This window comes from Adiantum capillus-veneris, chromosome 8 (assembly GCF_014529385.1).
Source record: "Adiantum capillus-veneris isolate H3 chromosome 8, ASM1452938v2, whole genome shotgun sequence".
In the NCBI taxonomy this organism is placed as follows: Eukaryota; Viridiplantae; Streptophyta; class Polypodiopsida; order Polypodiales; family Pteridaceae; genus Adiantum; species Adiantum capillus-veneris.
In genome coordinates this window covers 147,146,025-147,169,034 of record NC_140938.1, presented here as the reverse complement: position 1 = coordinate 147,169,034, position 23,010 = coordinate 147,146,025, and the positions used below count along the sequence as shown (strand labels likewise).

Genomic DNA, 23,010 nt, shown 5'->3' with positions numbered 1-23,010 from the left:
AAAATCACATGTACCTTTGGTCCTACATGTCATATTTGTCCATCTAGGACGACAATAAAAAATACACCTCTCTCTCTCTCTCTCTCTGCCCCCAAGTTTTTGTCTTCTAGAGGTTCTTGTTTTCTCTTACGCTCGGACTCTGCGGCTAACGAAGTACTCTAGTTATGCCATTTCCCTCTTGAACGACAGGTCTTGAGTTCAACTCTCGTCGGATGAGGTCTATTGGGATAGCTTCCTACGACGTAAAATTCTCCTCTCTCTCTCTCTCTCTCTCTCTCTCTCTCTCACAGCTACGACTTATTCACTCTCTGTGAGAGTTGTGAGCTACGCACTTCGCAGAGCCTGAAAAAGGAGGTAATGACTGCTACGTCAGTGCCGAAACCATGCTGTTGGGAACTCCTTCTGCTCCCCAGATTTCGCTACCATTATGCCATTCATCTGGTCACTGCACTCATTTTATCTCCATTCATGACTCTACTTATGGAGACAACAGTGGCATTTCATCGTTCAGCATCCCCATGTCATTGGCGTCATCGTCGCAGGTTCAGAAAGGCTCAATTGCATCTGAAAATGGTTCCTTCTTCAATAAATATCTGCTGCATGAAGAAGAATTAAGGTGCGTCCATTGTTTCTAGACTACCTTTCCAGTCAGTTGGTGCCAGGTACAGAACTTTATTTTCTAAGACCAGCAATGGCTTTACAAAGTCTCTCATTTTAAATGTTAAACGACATTAAACAGGCAACTTCACATTAGGTAGGTAGCATGTGAATATACCTTTCCAGGGGCGGGTGGGAATGAGTAAAGGCTATAACAATCCCTGTCCTTTATGCCGTCAAACTTGACCTTCTGGCATACCAACCAACTGCGTACAAAGTCGTCCACATCCTTCTTGAGTCTTGGCCAAAAGAAGTAACGCTCTATACCTTTCAAGGTGGTGTCAATGCCACGGTGACCCGTAAACGGTGGAGAATGGCATTCAGTTAGAATCTTTTCTCTCAACGGCTGTGTAACGTATAACATCGTTTTCTTCATCAAGTAGCCATCCCGAATGGAATATCCCGCTACTACCTCCCTATTCCGTATTCGAGTGAGTACATCAAAAAAATCTGGATCTATGGCGTACTGATCGACCATATCCTCGAAGCTTCTATGGTGAATCGCGGAAATAGCCAAGACTAACGGCTTCCGAGACAAAGCATTTGCCACCAAGTTCTTCTGTCTCTGTACATGGACAATCTCGAAGTGAAACTGTGACAAGTTATTAGCCCACCGCATCTGCTTTTCCGAAAGCTTCTTCTGTGACAAGAAGTAGCGTAAACTCTGATGATCAGTGAAGACCATAAAATTGGCTCCGAGTAGGTAATGTCGCCACTGAGTAAGAGCCAGCGTCACCATGAAACGCGTTTCGACAGGTCAGGATAGGTGAAACGTTTCGGACCTTGAAACGTTTCGCTCACCAAATGAAACACAAGCCGTTTCACTAGCAACAAGTTACCATAGTTTTAGTTTCAAAGTCGCTAAACGCACGTTTCGGTCTCACGTTTCGCTGTGCTCTCATTTTGGATTGAAACGTTTCGTGGTGAAACGTCGTGTTTCAGGGTGAAACGTTTCGCGGTTACATTGGTAAGAGCATGGATAACCGCCAAAAGCTCTTTTTCATAAATCTGTGTTGTCAATTCAAGCCTTGAAAACAATCAGCTCTCATACGCAATGACATGGCCTTCTTGCATTAAGACCGCACCCAAACTACGACCACAAGCATCACAATATACTTCGAATAACTTTTGCAAACCCGGCAAAGTCAAAACTAGTCCTGTAGTCAATTTCTCTTTCAAAGTCTGAAACGCAATCACCTGTGTGGGTCCCCACGAGAAAGGGACTCCTTTCTGTGTCAGAATGTGCAAAGGGTAAGCAACCTCTACAAATTTTCTAATGAATCGCCAGTAGTAAGAACACAAGCCTAAGAAGCTTCTAACTTCATGAACATTCTTCAAATCAGGCGACTCACGTATAGTTTCAATCTTGGCTAGGTCCATCTATACTCCTGCTGCTGAGACGATGTGTCTCAGAAAGTGTATCTCCGACAAAAAAAATTCGCTATTTTTCATATTTATAAGCAATTTATGCTTACTCAGTGTCTGGAAAACCCAGAAATGATCCGTATTCCACTACGTGCGTTTTGAAATGCCGTGCCTTGCAGCACCCGCTAGGCGGACTTCCCTTGTGTGACGACAGCCAGGCACCTAGCGTTTCAAAACGTGGGTGGCCCAGCACCTTGGCGGCGCTTTCTCCCCTATCCTCCCGTAGCGTTCTGAAACGTCTAGTGTGACCCCCCTTCGCACTTGCGTTTTGAGACATTGCTGCCTCCCAACACCGCCTCTGTTGACTGCGTTTTGAAACGCCGTGAGCTTCAAGGTGAGCACTTCTTGGGTTGCAGCGAGGGTGTAAGGTGCAACGGAATGTATTGTGTATTTTCTCAAGATTAGTGATCTTTATTTGCTCAAGGTTCCTTTTAGTTCTTAGGGAAAGAGAGAGCTTTCCGTCTTATGGAGAGTGCTATGATCACGAACAAAGTGAGTGGATATTGTGCGTGCAAGTGAATGAGACTGAGAGAAGGAGAGAGAAGAGATACGAGATACGACACCTGAGAGGTTGTAAAACCCTCCTCCGAAGGCCCCACTCTCGTCGGCGAGAGTGGTCTACTTTGATTGCACAAATGTTAGGTGCAGCAGAATGAATGTTGTATTTTCTCAAGATTAGTGATCTTTATTGCTCAAGGTTCCTTTTAGTTCTTAGGGAAGGAGAGAGCCTTCCGTCTTATGGAGAGTGCTATGATCACGAACAAAGTGAATGGATATTGTGCGTGCAAGTGAATGAGACTGAGAGAAGGAGAGAGAAGAGATACGACACCCGAGAGGTTGTAAAACCCTCCTCCGAAGGCCCCACTCTCGTCGGCGAGAGTGGTCTACTTTGATTGCACAAAGGTGTACAATGTGTATGCAATGGACTGATGCAATGGGACTATGCCGATGACGACGACGGTGATGACGACGACGACTTGATGGCTGAAATCTGAGCTCTTCTAATCGCTGAATTTCGGGACTGTTTCGGTGGCTGAAAATGACTGTTTGGCTGCGTTTTTATGGCTGAAAATGGGGGAACATTTGCAACCGTCTTGGGGGCTGATCTGCTACTGTGTATCTGCTGAAAACGCTGTGGTCTGATGCAGATTAGGGCTGAAAACAAAAACGTTGGCTGAATCTATCTCTTGCCAAAAACTCCAGGCAGTTCTGGGTCAGAGAACCAAAAATGTTGGGCCTTGGGGCTGAAATCGCTGAGGATTTGCAAGGGGTAGCTAGCGTTAGTGAAAGTCTGCTGCTGCTGCCGGTAAAGGATAAAACGCCAAGCACTGGGGGATGATGGCGATAGCTACTGGAGATGGAAACGCCAGGGATGAGGGAAGGTTGGCGCTAGGGGGTCATGAGGGGGGGTACTGCTGAGAAGTTGCCTGTTGAGCGGGAAGCTCCTGTTGCCTCTTCTGCCAGAAAGTGCTAACTTGGGTTTGCTTATATATTAACTTAGCAAAATTGCCCTACCTACTTTTGTTGGAAAGTCACTTAAAAATAATAAGTGAAAATAACCAAAAATAGGAAAAATAGGCTAAATGCACTGGAAAATTCTCCTAACTGATGCTAATGGATTCTAATGGGAATTCCGATGATCATGCTGTGTGCAGTCGGAGGATATGCATCTATGCTAAGTGACTGGGCATGCACGGTCTACGAAGACTCACAAAAGTGCCAGATCACTGTAACATACTTGGACACTCCAAGTCAAGAATCAACCACGACAGCACCAAATAACCACTTCAAAACAAATCACAGATCACAATAGATGTACACTGGCCCGGCGGAGTTCCGTGCCTAGAGATATTGGCCCCAAAGACTGGCGCCCCTTTCGGTATTTCTTTTTTTATTAATCAATCATCAAAGTACAAGAGAGCGGTTAGGGTTTCACTCTCAGACTCTGCGTTCAGATGCTCTTAGAAGTGAGACCCTCACCACTTATTTAAAGGTTACAAGGGATGCCCAAAAGCAGAGCCCCAAAAGCTTTTAAAATCAAAAGCAGTAGTCCTCTCTCTCTCTCTTTAGAGAGTCTTTTCTTTTTTTATATAAAAAAAAGCAAAATTCGCGTCGCTCATTATTTCATTTTTTTTAATTTTTTTAATTTTTTTTTTAATAAATGGCCTCCAGGATTTCCAAAAATTAGGGTTTTTGGTAGAAATTAGGGTTTGCAGGAATTTTAGGGTTTCTTGCAAAAATTAGGGTTTTTGCTGTCCGCCACGTCATCACTTTGTGACATACCCCCCTGTTGAAAGCATTGTAATCGATCGCGATTACGCTTGCAAAACCGACAAAAGCCATAAACCGTCTTAGCACACTGACTCTTAGTACCTACGTACTACGAACACACATCTAGCACATGTACAAAATCGACAGTCACATCACACGACATCACCAGACATCACAAGACATTCAACATTCATTCGGATCTTAGACCATGATTTATCGGCAATGTAGCTAGCAATCACATCTAGGTCCAATCGGGACCTCATCGATGTCTGATTGACTAACCCCTATTGCAACCATGTCTATTCGAGATCAATGAGACCAAAATGCTGCAGTCATTTCGTCTATCAGTTCCTGCACTCACAAGAAGTCAAGAACAAATCAGTATCATAATCAGGAATTCCATGTCATAAAGTCATCCAGCAGAATACTGTCAGCTCTTAGTATCCCTGAAGCTCAAAGAGACATCAGTGACTTTAGTATCAAAATCGAGGCATCTGTTGACAAAGGAGCGGAGTAACTCCCCTCTTGTGCATCCCACTGCACCAGATCTTCGGCCAAGCTGAGTTTCTGGGTTCTGTTTGGAGTAGACTATGCTAAACCAAAACATCGAGGTAAAGTTTCACAATCCGAGGAGTATCTGCTAGGTCCTCCTCCTCCATCGACTTCACATCAAATGCAGGAAAGTTCTTGAACTAAACCAAGAACCTCCTTCGGACTTTACCTTTCTTCGTATCGTTATGTGCCAAAATCTGTTCAGGAACAAGGATCTCCTCGTTTTCTTCCACTTCGGGTTGCTCATCTGGCTCCCCATCATCAGGCACATCACCCTTAACAAGGTTCAAGAGACTCACATGCAATGCATTATGAATCCTCCAAGTATCTGGCAGGTTCAATCGGAAGGAGACATCATTTATCTTTTCAGTAATCTGGAAAGGTCCGTAGTATCGCATACTAAGCTTTGGAAAAAGCCTCTCCTTTCCCTTTTTCTTTCGTAGGCGTGCCTTCTCAAAAGTAAGAGCACCCAATCATCCTCCTTCAGTTTCAAGTCGCGACGATGGCGATCCGCTGCCTTTTTCTGTCGTTCTTGAGACTCCTGCAAAGTCTCGCGAACCTTGGCAAAAGCCGTATCCAAATCTCGCGAATATTCATCCGCTTCCAATATCTAATCTTTCATGCTCAGGAAGGATGGAACCTTCGCAGCACTTTCAACAATCTCACATGGCGTCTTCCTCGTCGAAGAGTGTATCGTGTTATTGTAGGCAAATTCCACCAAAGGTAAGTTCTTTTCCCATTGAGTCTTCTGATCCGAGGTACAAGACTTCAATAAGTCTAAAATCACTGAATTGGCAATCTCAAATTGCCCGTCAGTCTGCAAGTGGAACGATGACGAGAACTGCAACCGCGTGCCAATGTTCTCCCAAATTGCCTTCTAAAACAAATTCATAAATCTGGGGTCTCTGTCGGAGACAATTGTCTCAAACGTGCCATGTAATCGGAAAATCATTGTGATCATTCTGTTTTCTTGGGAGATCAAAAATGAAATCCATTGCAATACTTTCCCAGGGGTGGGTGGGTATGGGTAAAGGCTGTAACAATCCCTGTGCCTTATGCCTGTCAAACTTGACTTCTAGCATACCAAGCAATTGCGCACAAACTCTTCCACATCCTTCTTGAGTCACGGCCAAAAGAAGTATCTCTCTACCCCTTTCATGGTGGTAGCAATGCCGCGGTGACCCGTAAAAGGTGGACAGTGGCATTCAATCATAACCTTATCCCTCAACGACTGTGTAACACACAACATAGTCTTTCTCATCAAGTAGCCTTCCCGAAGGAAGTATCCCGCTACTGTCTCCCCATCCCGTATCCGCGTGAAAATATCTGCAAAATCTGTATCTGTGGCATACTGATCGACCATATCCTCGAAGCTCCTATGATGTACCGCGGAAATAGCTAGAACCAACGGTTTCCGAGACAAAGCATCTGCCACCACATTCTTCTGACCTTGCACATGGACAATCTGGAAGTGGAACTGTGACAAGATGTTCGCCCACCGCATCTGCTTTTCCGAAAGCTGCTTCCGTGACAAGAAGTAACGCAAACTCTGATGGTCTGTAAAGACAGTAAAATCCGCTCCGAGTAGGTAATGCCGCCACTGAGTAAGAGCATGGATAACCGCCAAAAGCTCTTTCTCATAGATCTGTGCTGTCATCTCCGGCCTAGAGAACAAACTGCTCTCGTAAGCTATGACATGGCCTCCTTGCATCAAGACCGCACCCAGACTATGACCACAAGCATCACAAAATACTTCAAATGACTTCTGCAAGTCCGGCAAAGTCAAATCTGGCCCTGTAGTCAATTTCTCTTTCAATGTCCGAAAGGCAGTCACCTCTGTGGGTCCCCACGAAAAAGGTACTTCTTTCTGTGTCAAGGTATGTAAAGGGGAAGCAACCTCTGCAAACTTTCGTATGAACCGCCTGTAGTACGAACACAGTCCCAAGAAGCTTCTAACTTCATGGACATTCCTCAAATCGGGCCAATCACGGATAGTCTCTATCTTGGCCGGGTCCATTTGCACTCCTGTTGTGTTGCTGACACAATGTGTCCCAAAAAATGTATCCATGGTAGGAAAAAATTCACTTTTCTTTGCATTAATCACTAGCGTGTGATCTCGTAATGCCTAAAAGACTTGAAGCAGATGATCTCTGTGTTCTGCCTCATTCTTCTAGAAAACAATGATGTCGTCAAAGAAAGTGCCAACAAATAGCCTGTACTCTCGAAAAAGCCTGTCCATCATCCGGTTAAATGTCGCAGGAGCATTGGTTAAGCCAAAAGGCATCACCAAAAACTCAAATAACCCAAAAGTCGTCCGAAAAGCTGTCTTGTAGACATCTCCTGGCGCTATCCTGATCTGATGATATCCACTCTTCAAGTCAATCCTGCTAAAGCACGAGGATCCCTGTAACCTGTCGAGTATATCATCGATCCTAGGAATTGGAAATCTGTTCTTGATGGTGATTTCGTTGAGAGTGCTATAATCAATGCACATTCTCCAAGATCCGTCTTTCTTCATAACCAACAACACTGGAGAGCAATACGGTGAAGTACTAGGCTGGACAAGACCCTTTTCCAAGAGGTCTTTCACTGGGTTCATAATCTTTTCATTCTGTACTCGGCTCACACGGTAAGGTGGCCGATTCGGTGGCGTGCTTCCAGGTATCAGATCAATGGTTTGATCTTCAGGCCCTCTGAAAAGCAATCGGCATGAGTGTGGAGAAAAATCTTGGCGTTCTTTTGATCAGGTCAAAACATATTCAACCTTTATCCGGCGTTCAGTTCTCTCCCAAAGAATGAGGAAGAAACTGAAGTTCATCAAGTACAATCTCTAAGCCCTTCATTTATCAAAGTCGCTTTCTCGGCCCGGTAGTCAACCATGGCATAGTTCTTGTGGTACCAAGGGATCCTGAGTAGAACGTCACTCGCGTGCCTTGAACACACCTGTCATTGCAAACAAAGTTTGCCAATGCTCGGTGTAATGGCAACATCCCATCCGGGTGCCAGTCGAACTACCTCTGCCTGTGGCGTTAGTCTGTTGGGTGTAATTCCAAATCGAGCCGCCAATTCCAAGTGAAAAGAAGTTGGCCTTTGCTCCTTCAAAAGAGCTTCCTGATCCTTCACTTTGTCCCAAAAGCGGCAAAGTTTGTACTTTCATTCATTAGATTCGGTACAGGTCCCATGCCATGTGGTACCAGTTCTGCTTTTCTATCTGCCTTTTGTGCCACATTCCTCAGCTGCTCTCGAACTCTCAGGCCTGTCGTCGTCTTTATCATTCTGTTCTTTGTGTGCCTTATTAGGGCACTTCGCGGAGATATCTCCCTGTTCCCCGCATCCAAAGCACTTCCCCTCTCTGATGAAGCGAGCTCTCTCCTTAGGAGTAAGCTTGGGTCGTGTATCATTTTTCTCTTGGTTGCTCTTTTTTCTTTCTACTTTCATTCCCAGAAGTCTGTTCGGCTGGTTGTGTCATAGCCTCATCAGTGGGGTAGGTCAGATTGCCAGAGTGAATGGCAAAGCCCCGCGTTGCATGACTCATCAACTCCTGAATAGAAGCTGACTTCTGTTCCAAGCAGTGATCTCGGATCTCTGTAGGTAGACCCAAGGTAAACCGCTCAATCTGTTCTCTGAACGAGATCTTCTTGAATGAAGAGGCGGGTAGAAAAGAGCTCCAGAATCTTTCACAATAAGCATTGATTGTATCTTTCTTGGTCATCCGAAGATGGTCCAAGCAGCTCGTATATCTCACTCAAACTCTTGAGTCAACCAAGAAGAAATAAAAAGCCTCTTAAATTTCAGCCATTCAACTGGCGCAGTCTTGTTTAAAAGAAGCGTGGACCACCAAGTACGAGCATTCCCCTTAAAGTAAGAGGCAGCTCTCCGAATCTTGGAGTGCTCTTAATAGCGTCCTCCCGCGAAAGCGATGTCAAACTGCTGTATAAAAGACAAAGCCTTCGAAGCATCTTAGTATCCTGAAAAAGTATCAAACTTGATCTAGTGGCCACCTTCCTTAAACTCTCGGACTTTCTTGCTTTTATCTTCGAGAAAGTCATACTAGTTGGCTTTGTAAAAATTCTTCTTGTTCGCATAAAACTTTCCGCCATTGGAATCTGAGCTGTCTGTAGGCGAGTCCTCAGTAGAACTGTCAGTCTCTGGGCGAGATGTAGCCTTCTTTGCCTTTTTCTTGCCCTTTCCGAAGCTTTGTGTCTTGCTTCGCTTTTTGCTTTTTCTGTCTTCTTCGCTCTAATGCGAGGAGTTAGAAGAACTGTCAGAAGAAGAAGAAGAAGAATTGGGTACTCCTTCAAATCGAACACGCTTCTTCCGTTTCTTTACCTTGTCAAATGTCAACCGACGACCCAAATATCCCGGGAAGTCAGTGCCTTTCTTTTGCTTTTTGCCGTGCTTTTTGCCTTTCTTTTGCACGTCAAAAAGCTGAGCAATCCGTGCATCAACCACGGTCTCTAGTTCCTTCTCCGTATATTTCTTGGAGGCAGAAGGTTTCTTGAGAGCGGGTTTCGGGAGTGGTGTTGTGGTTCTTTGCCACTCCATCTGTACCTTCCAAAGACGCATATATTTTGCCATCTTCGGGTCCTTGACAAAATTGAGCATCATCTTTGTTGCATCGCCAATCAATTGACGACGCTCCATCTCTCTTTGCTCCGCTTGAGTAGGCCGAGGCGGGCCATACTCTGTCTGAATCTTCGTTGTGATCCTAGCCCGCATCTCCAGATGCAGAGGGAGTCGACTGATTATTGCCTGAAGCCATAGGTGCCATGGAAAAAAAATTTCGGGGATCGGATTTCTGTAGAAGAGAAATCGGCCGTGCTCTGATACCACTGTAACAGACTTGGACACTCCAAGTCAAGAATCAACCGCGACAACACCAAATAACCACTTCAAAACAAATCACAGATCACAATAGATGTACACTGGCCCGGCGGAGTTCCGTGCCTAGAGATATTGGCCCCAAAGATTGGCGCCCCTTTCGGTATTTCTTTTTGTATTAATCAATCATCAAAGTACAAGAGAGCGGTTAGGGTTTCACTCTCAGACTCTACGTCCAGATGCTCTCAGAAGTGAGACCCTCACCACTTATTTAAAGGTTACAAGGGATGCCCAAAAGCAGAGCCCCAAAAGCTTTTAAAATCAAAAGCAGTAGTCCTCTCTCTCTCTTTATATAAAAAAAAGCAAAATTCGCATCGCTCATCATTTCATTTTTTAAATTTATTTTAATTTATTTTTTAAATGGCCTCCGCGATTTCCAGAAATTAGGGTTTTTGGCAAAAATTAGGGTTTGCAGGAATTTTAGGGTTTCTTGCAGAAATTAGGGTTTCTGTTGTCCGCCACATCATCACTTTGTGACAATCATTGCTAATCTAAACTGACTGGACTGATTGAACCCTGCTGTGGTGTAGCTTGTCCACGGACACATAGGGTTGGAATGTGTCACGTGACATCCCCTCCTTTTCAAAGTGAGGTACTGGTACCGAATTGTATGGCGTCGAGAGAGATCGCCAACAGCATCCGGAATCTTGGAAGGGACTCTTCGCCGGCCCACTCTGATGTGTGGGTCGTGCGGTACTTGAACTTCATAAAGGTCTGCAACGCTTGCTTCTTTGGGCCGCGCCGAAAGCAACTCAAAGTCTTCCGAGTCTCCTTTCTTGCTTCAACTTCGTCGAGAGACCTGCTTCTTTCCTTCAAGAATCTCCATGGCTGAAAAATCCTGAAACCATCTCCAACACAAAACCATGAACATACCTATTCCATGTAAAGTGAAGGAAAAAAATCTTGTCTTCTCTAAAAACTGGGTATGCAATGTAGATGAACATAGAGACGGAGTGACAACCCGTTCATCAAACATATGCAAACCAATGCGATCGAATCTTTTTAATCACAATGGAAATGCCCATGCTTGGTGCTCATACTATCATGTGCTCTTTCGGAAACTGTGTCATGCCACGGAAGAGACATGGAATGTGACTTCTTGACATACAAACTTTTCAGCTTTTCATGAACAATCCGCATACATTCGTGCTCATCCATGATAGAAACGTGCTCAACATACAATATGTCATGCCTAGGGAAAGGGATCACATAACGATGTTGACTAAAATACAGGAAACCTTCACGAATGAAACACTCGAACAATGCGTGCGTATCAATCATGCGAACACATAATACTTCCTGTGATGGTTCTTTGGACCAAGGCTCGAGAGCCAAGATCGGTTCTTCCTGGAGGGGTTCTTAGGACCTAGGCTCGAGAGCCAAGATCGATTCCTCGTGATTGATCGAATCTGCAACGAGGTTAGCTTCGCTAGACAAAGCATCCACTAACACCTCATCTTGGTGAACAATCACATCTTCTTCATGCAAGTCATCATGCTTGTGAGAAATCACATCTTGATCATGCAAATCATCATGCTCATCATTAACATTCAAATCATCATGCTTATCATTGTCAATCAAATCATCATCATGCTTCACACAATCATGCAAATCTTGTGTGTCATGCTTGGGAGAAGAAGAGACTGAGAGAGTCTTCTTTTCCCGATCTTGTTGCATCTGTGCCTGCATTCGAGAAAAGAGTCGCAACATCTCTTGCCTTATTGCTTTGTTCTCGCGATCAAACTTGGCTTGCATTTCTTTGTTCTCTCGATCAAATTCTGCTTCTCTTGCTTTGGCTTCCAAGCGTGCTTGCTCGCTCTCACACGCTATGGCTGCCATTCTTTCTTGGTACTGGCGCTCGTAGGCTTTTCTTTCTACTTCTCTTTCGTAGGCTTTTCTTTCTACTTCTCTTTCTTGGTCTAACTCCTCCATAGGAGTTCGTGCAATCTTTGTCGTAGATGGGGAAGGGTCGGAAAAACTTCCTGGTGAGGAAAATTCTTCGCCTCTCTCATGCTCATCACCTCCAAGCGAAGTATCCATTCCGCTTCGAGTGATGACTATTCTGCAATCGTGGGTTCTTGTGGGATCTTTGGGGTCTTGGGTTCTTAAGTTCACGAGGAACTTGGATTCTTGAGGGTCTTGAGGTTCTTGAGGTCCTTGATTCGTGACAATCTTGGGTTCTTGAGGTTCTTGAGGTCCTTGATTCGTGAGAATCTGGGGTTCTTGAGGTGTTCTTTCGCTTGCCAATCGCGTTGGAGAAGGATCTTCTCTTCACGCGAGTTCTACCCTTTTCTGCGGGCACACCCCTTGGCAGCCTTGCACTCACACCAAGGTTGCTTTTTTCCACCTCACGTCGATTGGCCGGCCGCTAAGTGCACGGTCCGCTCTCAATGAGTGAAAAGAGACACAAGGGGAGGCTAGACAAGCCCTTCTTTCTTGGGATTCCTATCACTCTTCAACAAAACACGATTAGGAATCGCCACGCCCAAGTAAACTTGGGTTCGTGCGATCGTAACAAGCAAAAAAATTCTTGTGGTTCTTTCCTTGAGTAATGCAGAACACTTCCAAAGCTCTGATACCAATGTTAGGTGCAGCGGAATGTATGTTGTATTTTCTCAAGATTAGTGATCTTTATTGCTCAAGGTTCCTTTTAGTTCTTAGGGAAGGAGAGAGCCTTCCGTCTTATGGAGAGTGCTATGATCACGAACAAAGTGAATGGATATTGTGCGTGCAAGTGAATGAGACTGAGAGAAGGAGAGAGAAGAGATACGACACCCGAGAGGTTGTAAAACCCTCCTCCGAAGGCCCCACTCTCGTCGGCGAGAATGGTCTACTTTGATTGCACAAAGGTGTACAATGCGTATGCAATGGACTGATGTAATGGTACTATGCCGATGACGACGACGACTTGATGGCTGAAATCTGAGCTCTTCTAATCGCTAAATTTCGGGACTGTTTCGGTGGCTGAAAATGACTGTTTGGCTGCGTTTTTATGGCTGAAAATAGGGGAACATCTGTAACCGTCTTGGGGGCTGATCTGCTACTGTGTATCTGCTGAAAACGCTGTGGTCTGATGCAGATTAGGGCTGAAAACAAAAACGCTGGCTGAATCTATCTCTTGCCAAAAACGCTAGGCAGTTCTGGGTAAGAGAATCAAAAACGCTGGCCTTGGGGCTGAAATCGCTGAAGATTTGCAAGGGGTAGCTAGCGTTAGTGAAAGCTTGCTGCTGCTGCCGATAAAGGATAAAACACCAAGCACTGGGGGATGATGGCGATAGCTACTGGAGATGGAAACGCCAGGGATGAGGGAAGGTTGGCGCTAAGGGGTCATGAGGGGGGGTACTGCTGAGAAGTTGCCTGTTGAGCGGGAAGCTCCTGTTGCCTCTTCTGCCAGAAAGTGCTAACTTGGGTTTGCTTATATATTAACTTAGCAAAATTGCCCTACCTACTTTTGTTGGAAGTCACTTAAAAATAATAAGTGAAAATAACCAAAAATAGGAAAATAGGCTAAATGCACTAGAAAATTCCCCTAATTGATGCTAATGGATTCTGATGGGAATTCCGATGATCATGCTGTGTGCAACCGGAGGATATGCATCTATGCTAAGTGACTGGGCATGCACGGTCTACGAATAGACTCACAAAAGTGCCAGATCATTGCTAATCTAAACTGACTGGACCGACTGAACTTTGCTGTGGTGTACCTTGTCAACGGACACATAGGGTTGGGATGTGTCACGTGACAACAAAGGTGTACAATGCGAATGCAATGGACAGATGCAAGTTGGACTATGCCGATGACGACGACAGTGATGACGACGAAGACTTGATGGCTGAAATCTGAGATCTTCTAAACGCTGAATTTCGGGACTGTTTCGGTGGCTGAAAATGACTGTTTTGGCTGCGTTTTTATGGCTGAAAATGGGGGAACATCTGCAACCAACTTGGGGGCTGATCTGCTTCTGTGTCTAGGCTGAAAACTGCGTGTATCTGCTGCAGTAAGGGGCCGAAACCAAAAACGCTGATGGGTCCTGTTGCTAGCCAAAAACGCTAGGCTGATTTGGCTATGCAATCCAAAAACGCTGCTGGCGATGGCGGGGATCTGCAAACGCTAGGGGCTAAAGATGGATGGCGATGGCCTGCTGTGGAAGGGATCGCCAAGGATGGGTTCAGGATGCAAAAACGCTAGGGGGGCCATGAGGGGGGTACTGCTGAGAAGTTGCTTGTTGAGCGGGAAGCTCTTGCTGCCTCCTCTGCCAGAAAGTACTAACTTGGGTTTGCTTATATATTAACTTAGCAAAATTGCCCTACCTACTTTTTGTTGGAAAGTCACTTAAAAATAATAAGTGAAAATAACCAATAAATAGGAAAATAGGCTAAATGCACTGGAAAATTCCCCTAACTTATGCTAATGGATTTTGATGGGAATTCCGATGATCATGGTGTGTGCAACCAGAGGATATGTATCTATGCTAAGTGACTGGGCATGCACGGTCTATGAATAGACTCACAAAAGTGCTAGATCACTGCTAATCTAGACTTGACTGAACTGACTGAACCGTGCTGTGGTGTAGCTTGTCCACGGACACATAGGGTTGGGATGTGTCACGTGACATCCCCTCCTTTTCAAAGTGAGGTACTGGTACCGAACTGTATGGCGTCGAGGGAGATCGCCAACAGCATCCGGAATCCTGGAAGGGACTCTTCGCCAGCCCACTCTGATGTGTGGGTCGTGCGGTACTTGAACTTCATAAAGGTCTGCAACGCTTGCTTCTTTGGGCCGCGCCGAAAGCGACAGTCTTTTGAATCTCCTTTCTTGCTTCAACTTCGTCGAGAGACCTGCTTCTTTCGTCTTCAAGAATCTCCATGGCTGAAAATTCCTGAAACCATCTCCAACACAAAACCATGAACATACCCATTCCATGTAAAGTGAAAGGAAAAAAATATTGTCTTCTCTAAAGACTGTGTATGCAATGTCGATGAACATAGAGACGGAGTGACAACCCGCTCATCAAACACATGCAAACAATGCGCTCGAATCTTTTCTGTTTGATCGAAATCAATCAATTGTGGCAAATCACAATGGAAATGCCCATGCTTGGTGCTCATACTATCATGTGCTCGTTCGGAAACTGTCATGCCAAGGAAGAGACGTGGAATGCGACTTCCTTACATACAAATTTTTCAGCTTTTCATGAACAATCCGCATACATTCGTGCTCATCCATGAGAGGAACGTGCTCAACATACAATATGTCATGCCTAGGAAAAGGGATCACATAACGATGCTGACTAAAATACAGGAAACCGTCACGAATGAAACACTTGAACAATGCGTGCGTATCAATCATGCGAACACATAATGCTTCCTGTGAAGGTTCTTTGCACCAAGGCTCGAGAGCCAAGATCGCTTCTTTGGGATCTATCGAATTTTCTTGTGGGGGATCTGTGGATCTCGACTCGAAAGCCAAGATCGATTCTTGGTGATTGATCGAATCTACGAGGTTAGCTTCACTAGAAAAAGCATCAACTAACCCATCATCCTTGGAACAATCACATCATCTTCATGCAATTCATCATGCTTGTGAGAAATCACATCTTGATCATGCCAATCATCATGCTTGTCATTGTCATCCAAATCATTATGCAAATCATTGGCATCCAAATCATCATGCTTATCATTGTCCTTCAAATCATCATGCTTAGCAATATCATTCAATTCATCATGCAAGTCATGGTCATTAAAACATCATCATGCTTCACACAATCATGCAAATCCTGTGTATCATGCTTTGGAGAAGAAGAGACTGAGAGAGTCTCCTTTTCCCGATCCTGTGTATCATGCTTTGGAGAAGAAGAGATTGAGAGAGTCTCCTTTTCCCGATCCTGTTGCATCTGTGCCTGTATTCGAGAAAAGAGTCGCAACATCTCTTGCCTTATTGCTTTGTTCTCGCGATCAAACTTGGCTTGCATTTCTTTGTTCTCTCGATCAAATTCTGCTTCTCTTGCTTTGGCTTCCAAGCGTACTTGCTCGCTCTCACGCGCTATGGCTGTCATTTCTTGTTTGTATTCACGATCTATGGCTGCCCTTCGTTCTTCGTAAGCCTTTCTTTCTGCTTCTCTTTCTTGGTCTAACTCCTCCATAGGAGTTCGTGCAATCTTTGTCGTAGATGGGGAAGGGTTGGAAAAACCTCCTGGTGAGGAAAATTCTTCTTCGCCTCTCTCATGCTCATCACCTCCAAGCGAAGTATCCATTCTGCTTCGAGTGATGACCATTCTGCAATCGTGGGTTCTTGTGGGTTCTTGGGTTCTTAAGTTCACGAGAAACTTGGGTTCTTGAGGTCCTTGATTCGTGAGAATTTTGGGTTCTTGAGGTTCTTGAGTTCTTGGGGTTCTTGAGGTTTTCTTTCGCTTGCAAATCGCGTTGAGAAGGATCTTCTCTTCACCCGAGTTCTACCCTTTTCTGCGGGCGCACCCCTTGGCGGCCTTGCGCTCACACCAAGGTTTCTTTTTCCCACCTCACGTCGATTGGCCGGCCGCTAAGTGCACGGTCCGCTCTCAATGAGTGAAAAGAGACACAAGGGGAGGCTGGACAAGCCCTTCTTTCTTGGGATTCCTGTCACTCTTCAACAAAACACGATTAGGAATCGCCACGCCCAAGTAAACTTGGGTTCGTGCGACCTCAACAAGCAAAAAAAAATCTTGTGGTTCTTGTGGTTCTTTCCTTGAGTAATGCAGAACACTTCCAAAGCTCTGATACCAATGTTAGGTGCAACGGAATGTATGTTGTATTTTCTCAAGATTAGTGATCTTTATTTGCTCAAGGTTCCTTTTAGTTCTTAGGGAAAGAGAGAGAGCTTTCTGTCTTATAGAGAGTGCTATGATCACGAACAAAGTGAGTGGATATTGTGCGTGCAAGTGAATGAGACTTAGAGAAGGAGAGAGAAGAGATACGACACCCGAGAGGTTGTAAAACCCTCCTCCGAAGGCTCCACTCTCGTCGGCGAGAGTGGTCTACTTTGATTGCACAAAGGTGTACAATGCGAATGCAATGGACATATGCAAGTTGGACTATGCCGATGGCGACGACGGTGATGACGACGACGACTTGATGGCTGAAATCTGAGATCTTCTAATCGCTGAATTTCGGGACTGTTTCGGTGGCTGAAAATGACTGTTTTGGCTGCGTTTTTATGGCTGAAAATGGGGAAATATCTACAACCAACTTGGGGGCTGATATGCTTCTGTGTCTAGGCTGAAATTTCCGTGTATCTGCTGCGGTAAGAGGCTGAAACCAAAAACGCTGATGGGTCCTGCTGCTAGCCAAAAACGCTAGGCTGATTTGGCTCTGCAATCCAAAAACGCTGGTTGGGCTGTCTTGGGAAAACGCTAGGGAAACTTGATGAATCTGCTGGCGATGGCGGGGATCTGCAAACGCTAGGGGCTGAAGATGGATGGCGATGGCCTGCTGTGGAAGGGATCGCCAAGGATGGGTTCAGGATGCAAAAACGCTAGGGGGGCCATGAGGGGGGTACTGCTGAGAAGTTGCTTGTTGAGCGGGAAGCTCTTGCTGCCTCCTCTGCGAGAAAGTATTAACTTGGGTTTGCTTATATATTAACTTAGCAAAATTGCCCTACCTACTTTTTGTTGGAAAGTCACTTAAAAATAATAAGTGAAAATAATCAATAAATAGGAAAATAGGCTAAATCACTGGAAAATTTCCCTAACTGATGCTAATGGATTCTGATGGGAATTTCGATGATCATGCTGTGTGCAACCAGAGGATATGCATCTATGCTAAGTGACTGGGCATGCACGGTCTACGAATAGACTCACAAAAGTGCCAGATCACTGCTAATCTAGACTTGACTGAACTGACTGAACCCTGTTGTGGTGTACTTGTCCACGGACACATAGGGTTGGGATGTGTCACGTGACAGAGGGAGCCGGTTGGCATTGCCTTGGTGGTGTGTATGTGACGGATTGTGGAGCGGAGACGGCGAGGCGAGCGACTTTGTAGTTGAAGAGAGGGTTTTGTACCCTGGAGCAGTTTGGAAAGCCATTTGTTGGAAGAGAGGCACTTGGTGAGCAGAGTGTACATGAGACACTTGGTGCGGCTTGGGAGAAGAAAGAGGCGGGAAACTGGATTGCAGAGAGTGCGGAGCAGCTTGATAGTAGCAGAAGAGAGGGACATATTGGAGATCTTGCGACCTGGGATTTGTTGCGGCCACCCTTGGAGTGCGAGAAGGTGCAAGATTACCAGATCTTGCAACTTCAACTTGCCCCCCCCCCAGGGCCGACGACAATGACCAAAACCAACCAAAAGCTATGGATAACGGATCGTCAACCATCTAGTTAGTAGCCTATACAAGGCACAATTCTCAAGGAACCCGACAAATTGCTTGGCTCGAGTTTGTGAAGTCAAAAGCAAATGGAGGAGTTTGCTAGAGGACATCAGCAAAGGCAAGCCGGACAAGGATGGCAGTACCAGTTCTCAGTTAGCTGCCTTGGTATCCACGAGGTACGATCACAATTGTCATGAATGTGACTCGACGCTTTGTTTGGCTCGAGAGTTTGAAGCCAAAGGCAAAAGCAGGAACTCACAGGAAGACAAGGATAAAGGCAAGCTGGACAAAGATTACGCTAATAAAGATTTGACAGAGGAGACCAGCATGGCACTCGTGGCTGTAGCCACAGTGGCCTCGATGTCAGATTTCTAGTCAAATGACAGGTGGCACCACTAGCTTCAGCCAGAGAGGCTTGTGAGTGGCAGAGAGAGGCAAGCAATGCTCCCTATAATTAATTTGTACCCTTGTCTTGGAGTTCAAGTTATTGGTGTTTGGACCTGTAGGTCGGAGTTCAATGCACATGCATCTGGCAGGGAACCAAACAGACATCTAAAACACTATGGATGGGCGCGCCAATTCATTCTTGTTGGTCAGATTATGAACAGGATGTGTTCCAATAGTTCATTCTCTTGGAGTTTTATATTTTGGACGTGATGTGTTCGCAGTTCACGAATGGGGATTATTGGACGTAGTATGGTCTACATTTCAAAGTTTCTACAAAGGCAACCGATGCTCAAGATGGCATTACTTTCAGGTACAAAGTTGAGGAGAGCAACACCGAGGTGTATCCAATTGGTGGCCACTACTGGGGTGTCCATGGTAGCTTCTTCTCGACTTGGTCTCACTATTGATGTCCACTATGAGTTGCATAGAGGGTGTTAAAGTTTTGGCATCTCAAGGGAACTGCTCAATGTGATCTCATTATTTAGTTTGGCTTTTAGGTATTTATTTTACTTATTTGTCAGAGTCTTGGGTAGGGCAATTTAGTGAGATTGCTATACAAGCAACCCCTTGCCTTCATTTATAAACATTCAGTTATTCATTGCCAAGGTTGATTGGTTCAGGAGACTCTCTCTCTCTCTCTCTCTCTCTCTCTCTCTCTCTCTCTCTCTCTCTCTCTCTCTCTCGTGCTCACTCCCTTGGTCTCTACACTTCTGCATCGTCGACTATAACAAGAACTGATGCAAAAACGCTGATATTGTTGGGGTGTCAGGGATGGAATCGTCAGGTGTTGAGGTGCTGGATGCCCTTGCGGGTACTGGGTTCTGATATCTTAAAAAGTAAAGGCCAAGTGATGCTTTAATAGGTTTTTTAGCCATTTTCTCTACATACTTTTTTATAAATGTCGTGTCAAAGTCATTGATTAATAAATGAATCAAGTAATTGTTCATATGCCTATATTCTTAAGTGTGCAAGTGAGGGTATGCAACTATGACCTGCCTAATCATGCACGTCCCAGAGGCTCACAATGTCACGTGACACATCCAACCCTGTGTGTCCATGGACATCAAAAACCACCAGCGTTTTCAGATTTCAACCCTTAGACACCGCAGATCAAGTCCCGAACCTCGCAGATCTCACCTTCCTGCAACAGTTCCTCGCCGCACGGTCAGTTTCCGCAAGGTTTACAGTTTCAGCCCGGAAAACGCAGATTTCAGCATCTGCGTTTTCAGCGCGTCGTCATTGCATCGTCGTCATTGCCGTCGTCACCGACATAGAGTTAGAATTCAGTAGATAAAGATTTGCAGATTTCAACTGTCACAAAGTGATGACGTGGCGGACAGCAGAAACCCTAATTTCTGCCAGAAACCCTAAAATTCCTGCAAACCCTAATTTTTGCCAAAAACCCTAAATTCCGGAAATCGCGGAGACGGATTATTATAATTTTTTTATTTTATTTTTTTGGAAAATGATGAGCGACGCGAATTTTGCTTTTGCTTTTTTTTTTTAATAAAAAAAAAAGAGAAAAGACTCTCTAAGAGAGAGAGAGAACTGATGCTTTTGATTTTAAAAGCTTTTGGGGCTCTGCTTTTGGGCATCCCTTGTAACCTTTAAATTAGTGGTGAGGGCCTCACTTCTCAGAGCATCTGGACGCAGAGTCTGAGAGTGAAACCCTAACCGCTCTCTTGTACTTTGATGATTGATTAATACAAAAAGAAATACCGAAAGGGGCGCCAGTCTTTGGGGCCAATATCTCTAGGCACGGAACTCCGCCGGGCCAGTGCAAATCTATTGTGATCTGTGAATTGTTTTGAAGTGGTCATTTGGTGCTGTCGCGGTTGATTCTTGACTTGGAGTGCCTCCAAGTTTGTTACAGTGGTATCAGAGCACGGCCGATTTCTCTTCTACGGGAAATACGATCCCCGATTTTTTTTTTTTCCGCGGCACCTATGGCTTCAGGCAATGATCAGTCGACTCCCTCTGCATCTGGAGATGCGGGCTGGGATCACAACAAAGATTCAGACAGAGAGTATGGCCCGCCTCAGCCTACTCAGGCGGAGCAAACAGAGATGGAGCGTCGTCAATTGATTGGCGATGCAACAAAGATGATGCTCAATTTTGCCAAGGACCCGAAGATGGTAAAATATATGAACCAGACCTCTTTGAAAGAGGTACAGATGGAGTGGCAGAGAACCACAACACCACTCCCGAAACCCGCTCTCAAGAAACCTTCTACCTCCAAGAAATATACGGAGAAGGAACTGGAGAACGTGGTTGATGCACGGATTGCTCAGCTTTTCGACGTGCAAAAGAAAGGCAAAAAGCACGGCAAAAAGCAGAACAAAGGTACTGACTTCCCGGGATATTTGGGTCGTCAGTCGACATTCGACAAAGCAAAGAAACGGAAGAAGCGTGTTCGATTTGAAGGAGTACCCAGTTCTTCTTCTTCTTCTTCTGACAGTTCTTCTAGCTCCTCGGATTAGAGCGAAGAAGACAGAAAAAAAGCAAAAAGCGAAGCAAGACACAAAGCTTCGGAACGGGCAAGAAAAAGGCAAAGAAGGCTACATCTCGCCCAGAGACTGACAGTTCTACTGAGGACTCGTCTACAGACAGCTCAGATTCCGATGACGGAAAGTTTTATGCGAACAAGAAGAATTTTTACAAAGCCAACCAGTATGACTTTCTCGAAGATAACAGCAAGAAAGTCCGAGAGTTTAAGGAAGGTGGCCACTCGATCAAGTTTGATACTTTTCAGGATACTCAGATGCTTCGAAGGCTTTGTCTCTTATACAGCAGTTTGACATCGCTTTCGCGAGAGGACGCTATTCAGAGCACTCCAAGATTCGGAGAGCTGCCTCTTACTCTGAGGGGAATGCTCCTACTTGGTGGTCCACGCTTCTATTAAGCAAGACTGTGCCAGTTACATGGCTGAAATTCAAGAGGCTTTTTATTTCTTCTTGGTTGACTCAAGAGTTTGAGCGACATATACGAGCTGCTTGGAACCATCTCCGGATGACCAAGAGCGATACAGTGAATTCTTATTGTGAAAGATTCTGGAGCTCTTTTCTACCCGCCTCTTCATTCAAGAAGATCTCGTTCAGAGAACAAATTGAGCGGTTTACCTTGGGTCTACCTACAGAGATCCGAGATCACTGCTTGGAACAGAAGTCAGCTTCTATTCAGGAGTTGATGAGTCATGCGAAGCGGGGCTTTGCCATTCACTCTGGCAGTCTGACTTACCCCACAGATGAGGCCATGACACAACGAGCCAAACAGACTTCTGGGAATGAAAGTAGAATGAAAAAGAGCAACCCAGAGAAAAAAAAAGGATGCACGACCCAAGCTTACTCCTGAGGAGAGAGCTCGCTTCATCAGAGAGGGGAAGTGCTTTGGATGCGGGAAACATGGACATATTTCCGCAAAGTGCCCTGATAAGGCACAGAAAGAACAGAATGATAAAGACGACGACAGGTCTGAGAGTTCGAGAGCAGCTGAGGAATGTGGCAGAAAAGGCAGATAGAAAAGCAGAACTGGTACCACATGGCGTGGGACTTGCACCGAATCAAATGAATGAAAGTACAAACTTTGCCGTTTTTTTTTTGGGGCAAAGTGAAGGATCAGGAAGCTCTTTTGAAGGAGCCAAGGCCAACTTCGTTTCACTTGGAATTGGCGGCTCGATTTGGAACTGCGCCCGACAGACTGACGCCACAGGCGGAGGTAGTTCGACTGGCACCCGGATGGGATGTTGCCATTACACCGAGCGTTGACAAACTTCGTTTGCAATGACAGGGGTGTTCAGGGCACGTGAGTGACGTTCTACTCGGGAACCCTTGGTACCACAAGAACTACGCCGTGGTTGACTACCGGGCTGAGAAAGCGACTTTGATAACTGAAGGGCTTAGAGATTGTACTTGATGAACTTCAGTTTTCTTACTCATTCTTTTGGGAGAACTGAACGATGGATAAGGGTTGAATATGTTTTGACCTGAAGAAAAGAACGCCAAGATTTTTTTTTCTCCACGCTCATGCCGATTGCTTTTGAGAGGCCCTGAAGATCATACCATTGATCTGATATCTGGAAGCACACCACCGAATCGGCCACCTTATTGTGTGAGCCGAGTACAGAATGAAAAGATTATGAACTCAGTGAAAGACCTCTTGGAAAAGGGTCTTGTCCAGCTTAGTACTTCACCGTATTGCTCTCCAGTGTTGTTGATTTTGAAGAAAGACAGATCTTGGAGAATGTGCATCGATTATAGCACTCTCAACGAAATCACCATCAAGAACAGATTTCCGATTCCTAGGATCGATGATATACTCGACAGGTTACAGGGATCCTCGTGCTTTAGCAGGATCGACTTGAAGAGTGGATATCATCAGATCAGGATAGCGCCAGGAGATGTCTACAAGACAGCTTTTCGGACGACTTTTGGGTT

General features: G+C 45.2%; 1 protein-coding gene across 1 annotated transcript in view; it reads left to right on the top strand.

Annotated features, from left to right (window-relative positions):
* The first annotated feature begins 218 nt into the window (after nucleotides 1–218).
* LOC147453137 (pentatricopeptide repeat-containing protein At3g12770-like) overlaps nucleotides 219–23,010 on the top strand; it is a 41,644-nt gene continuing 18,852 nt past the window's right edge. The window contains exon 1 of the mRNA XM_086518622.1: nucleotides 219–616. Coding sequence (XP_086374748.1) covers nucleotides 384–616 — 233 coding nt within the window. The 5' untranslated portion in view covers nucleotides 219–383. The remainder of the gene's footprint in view (nucleotides 617–23,010) is intronic.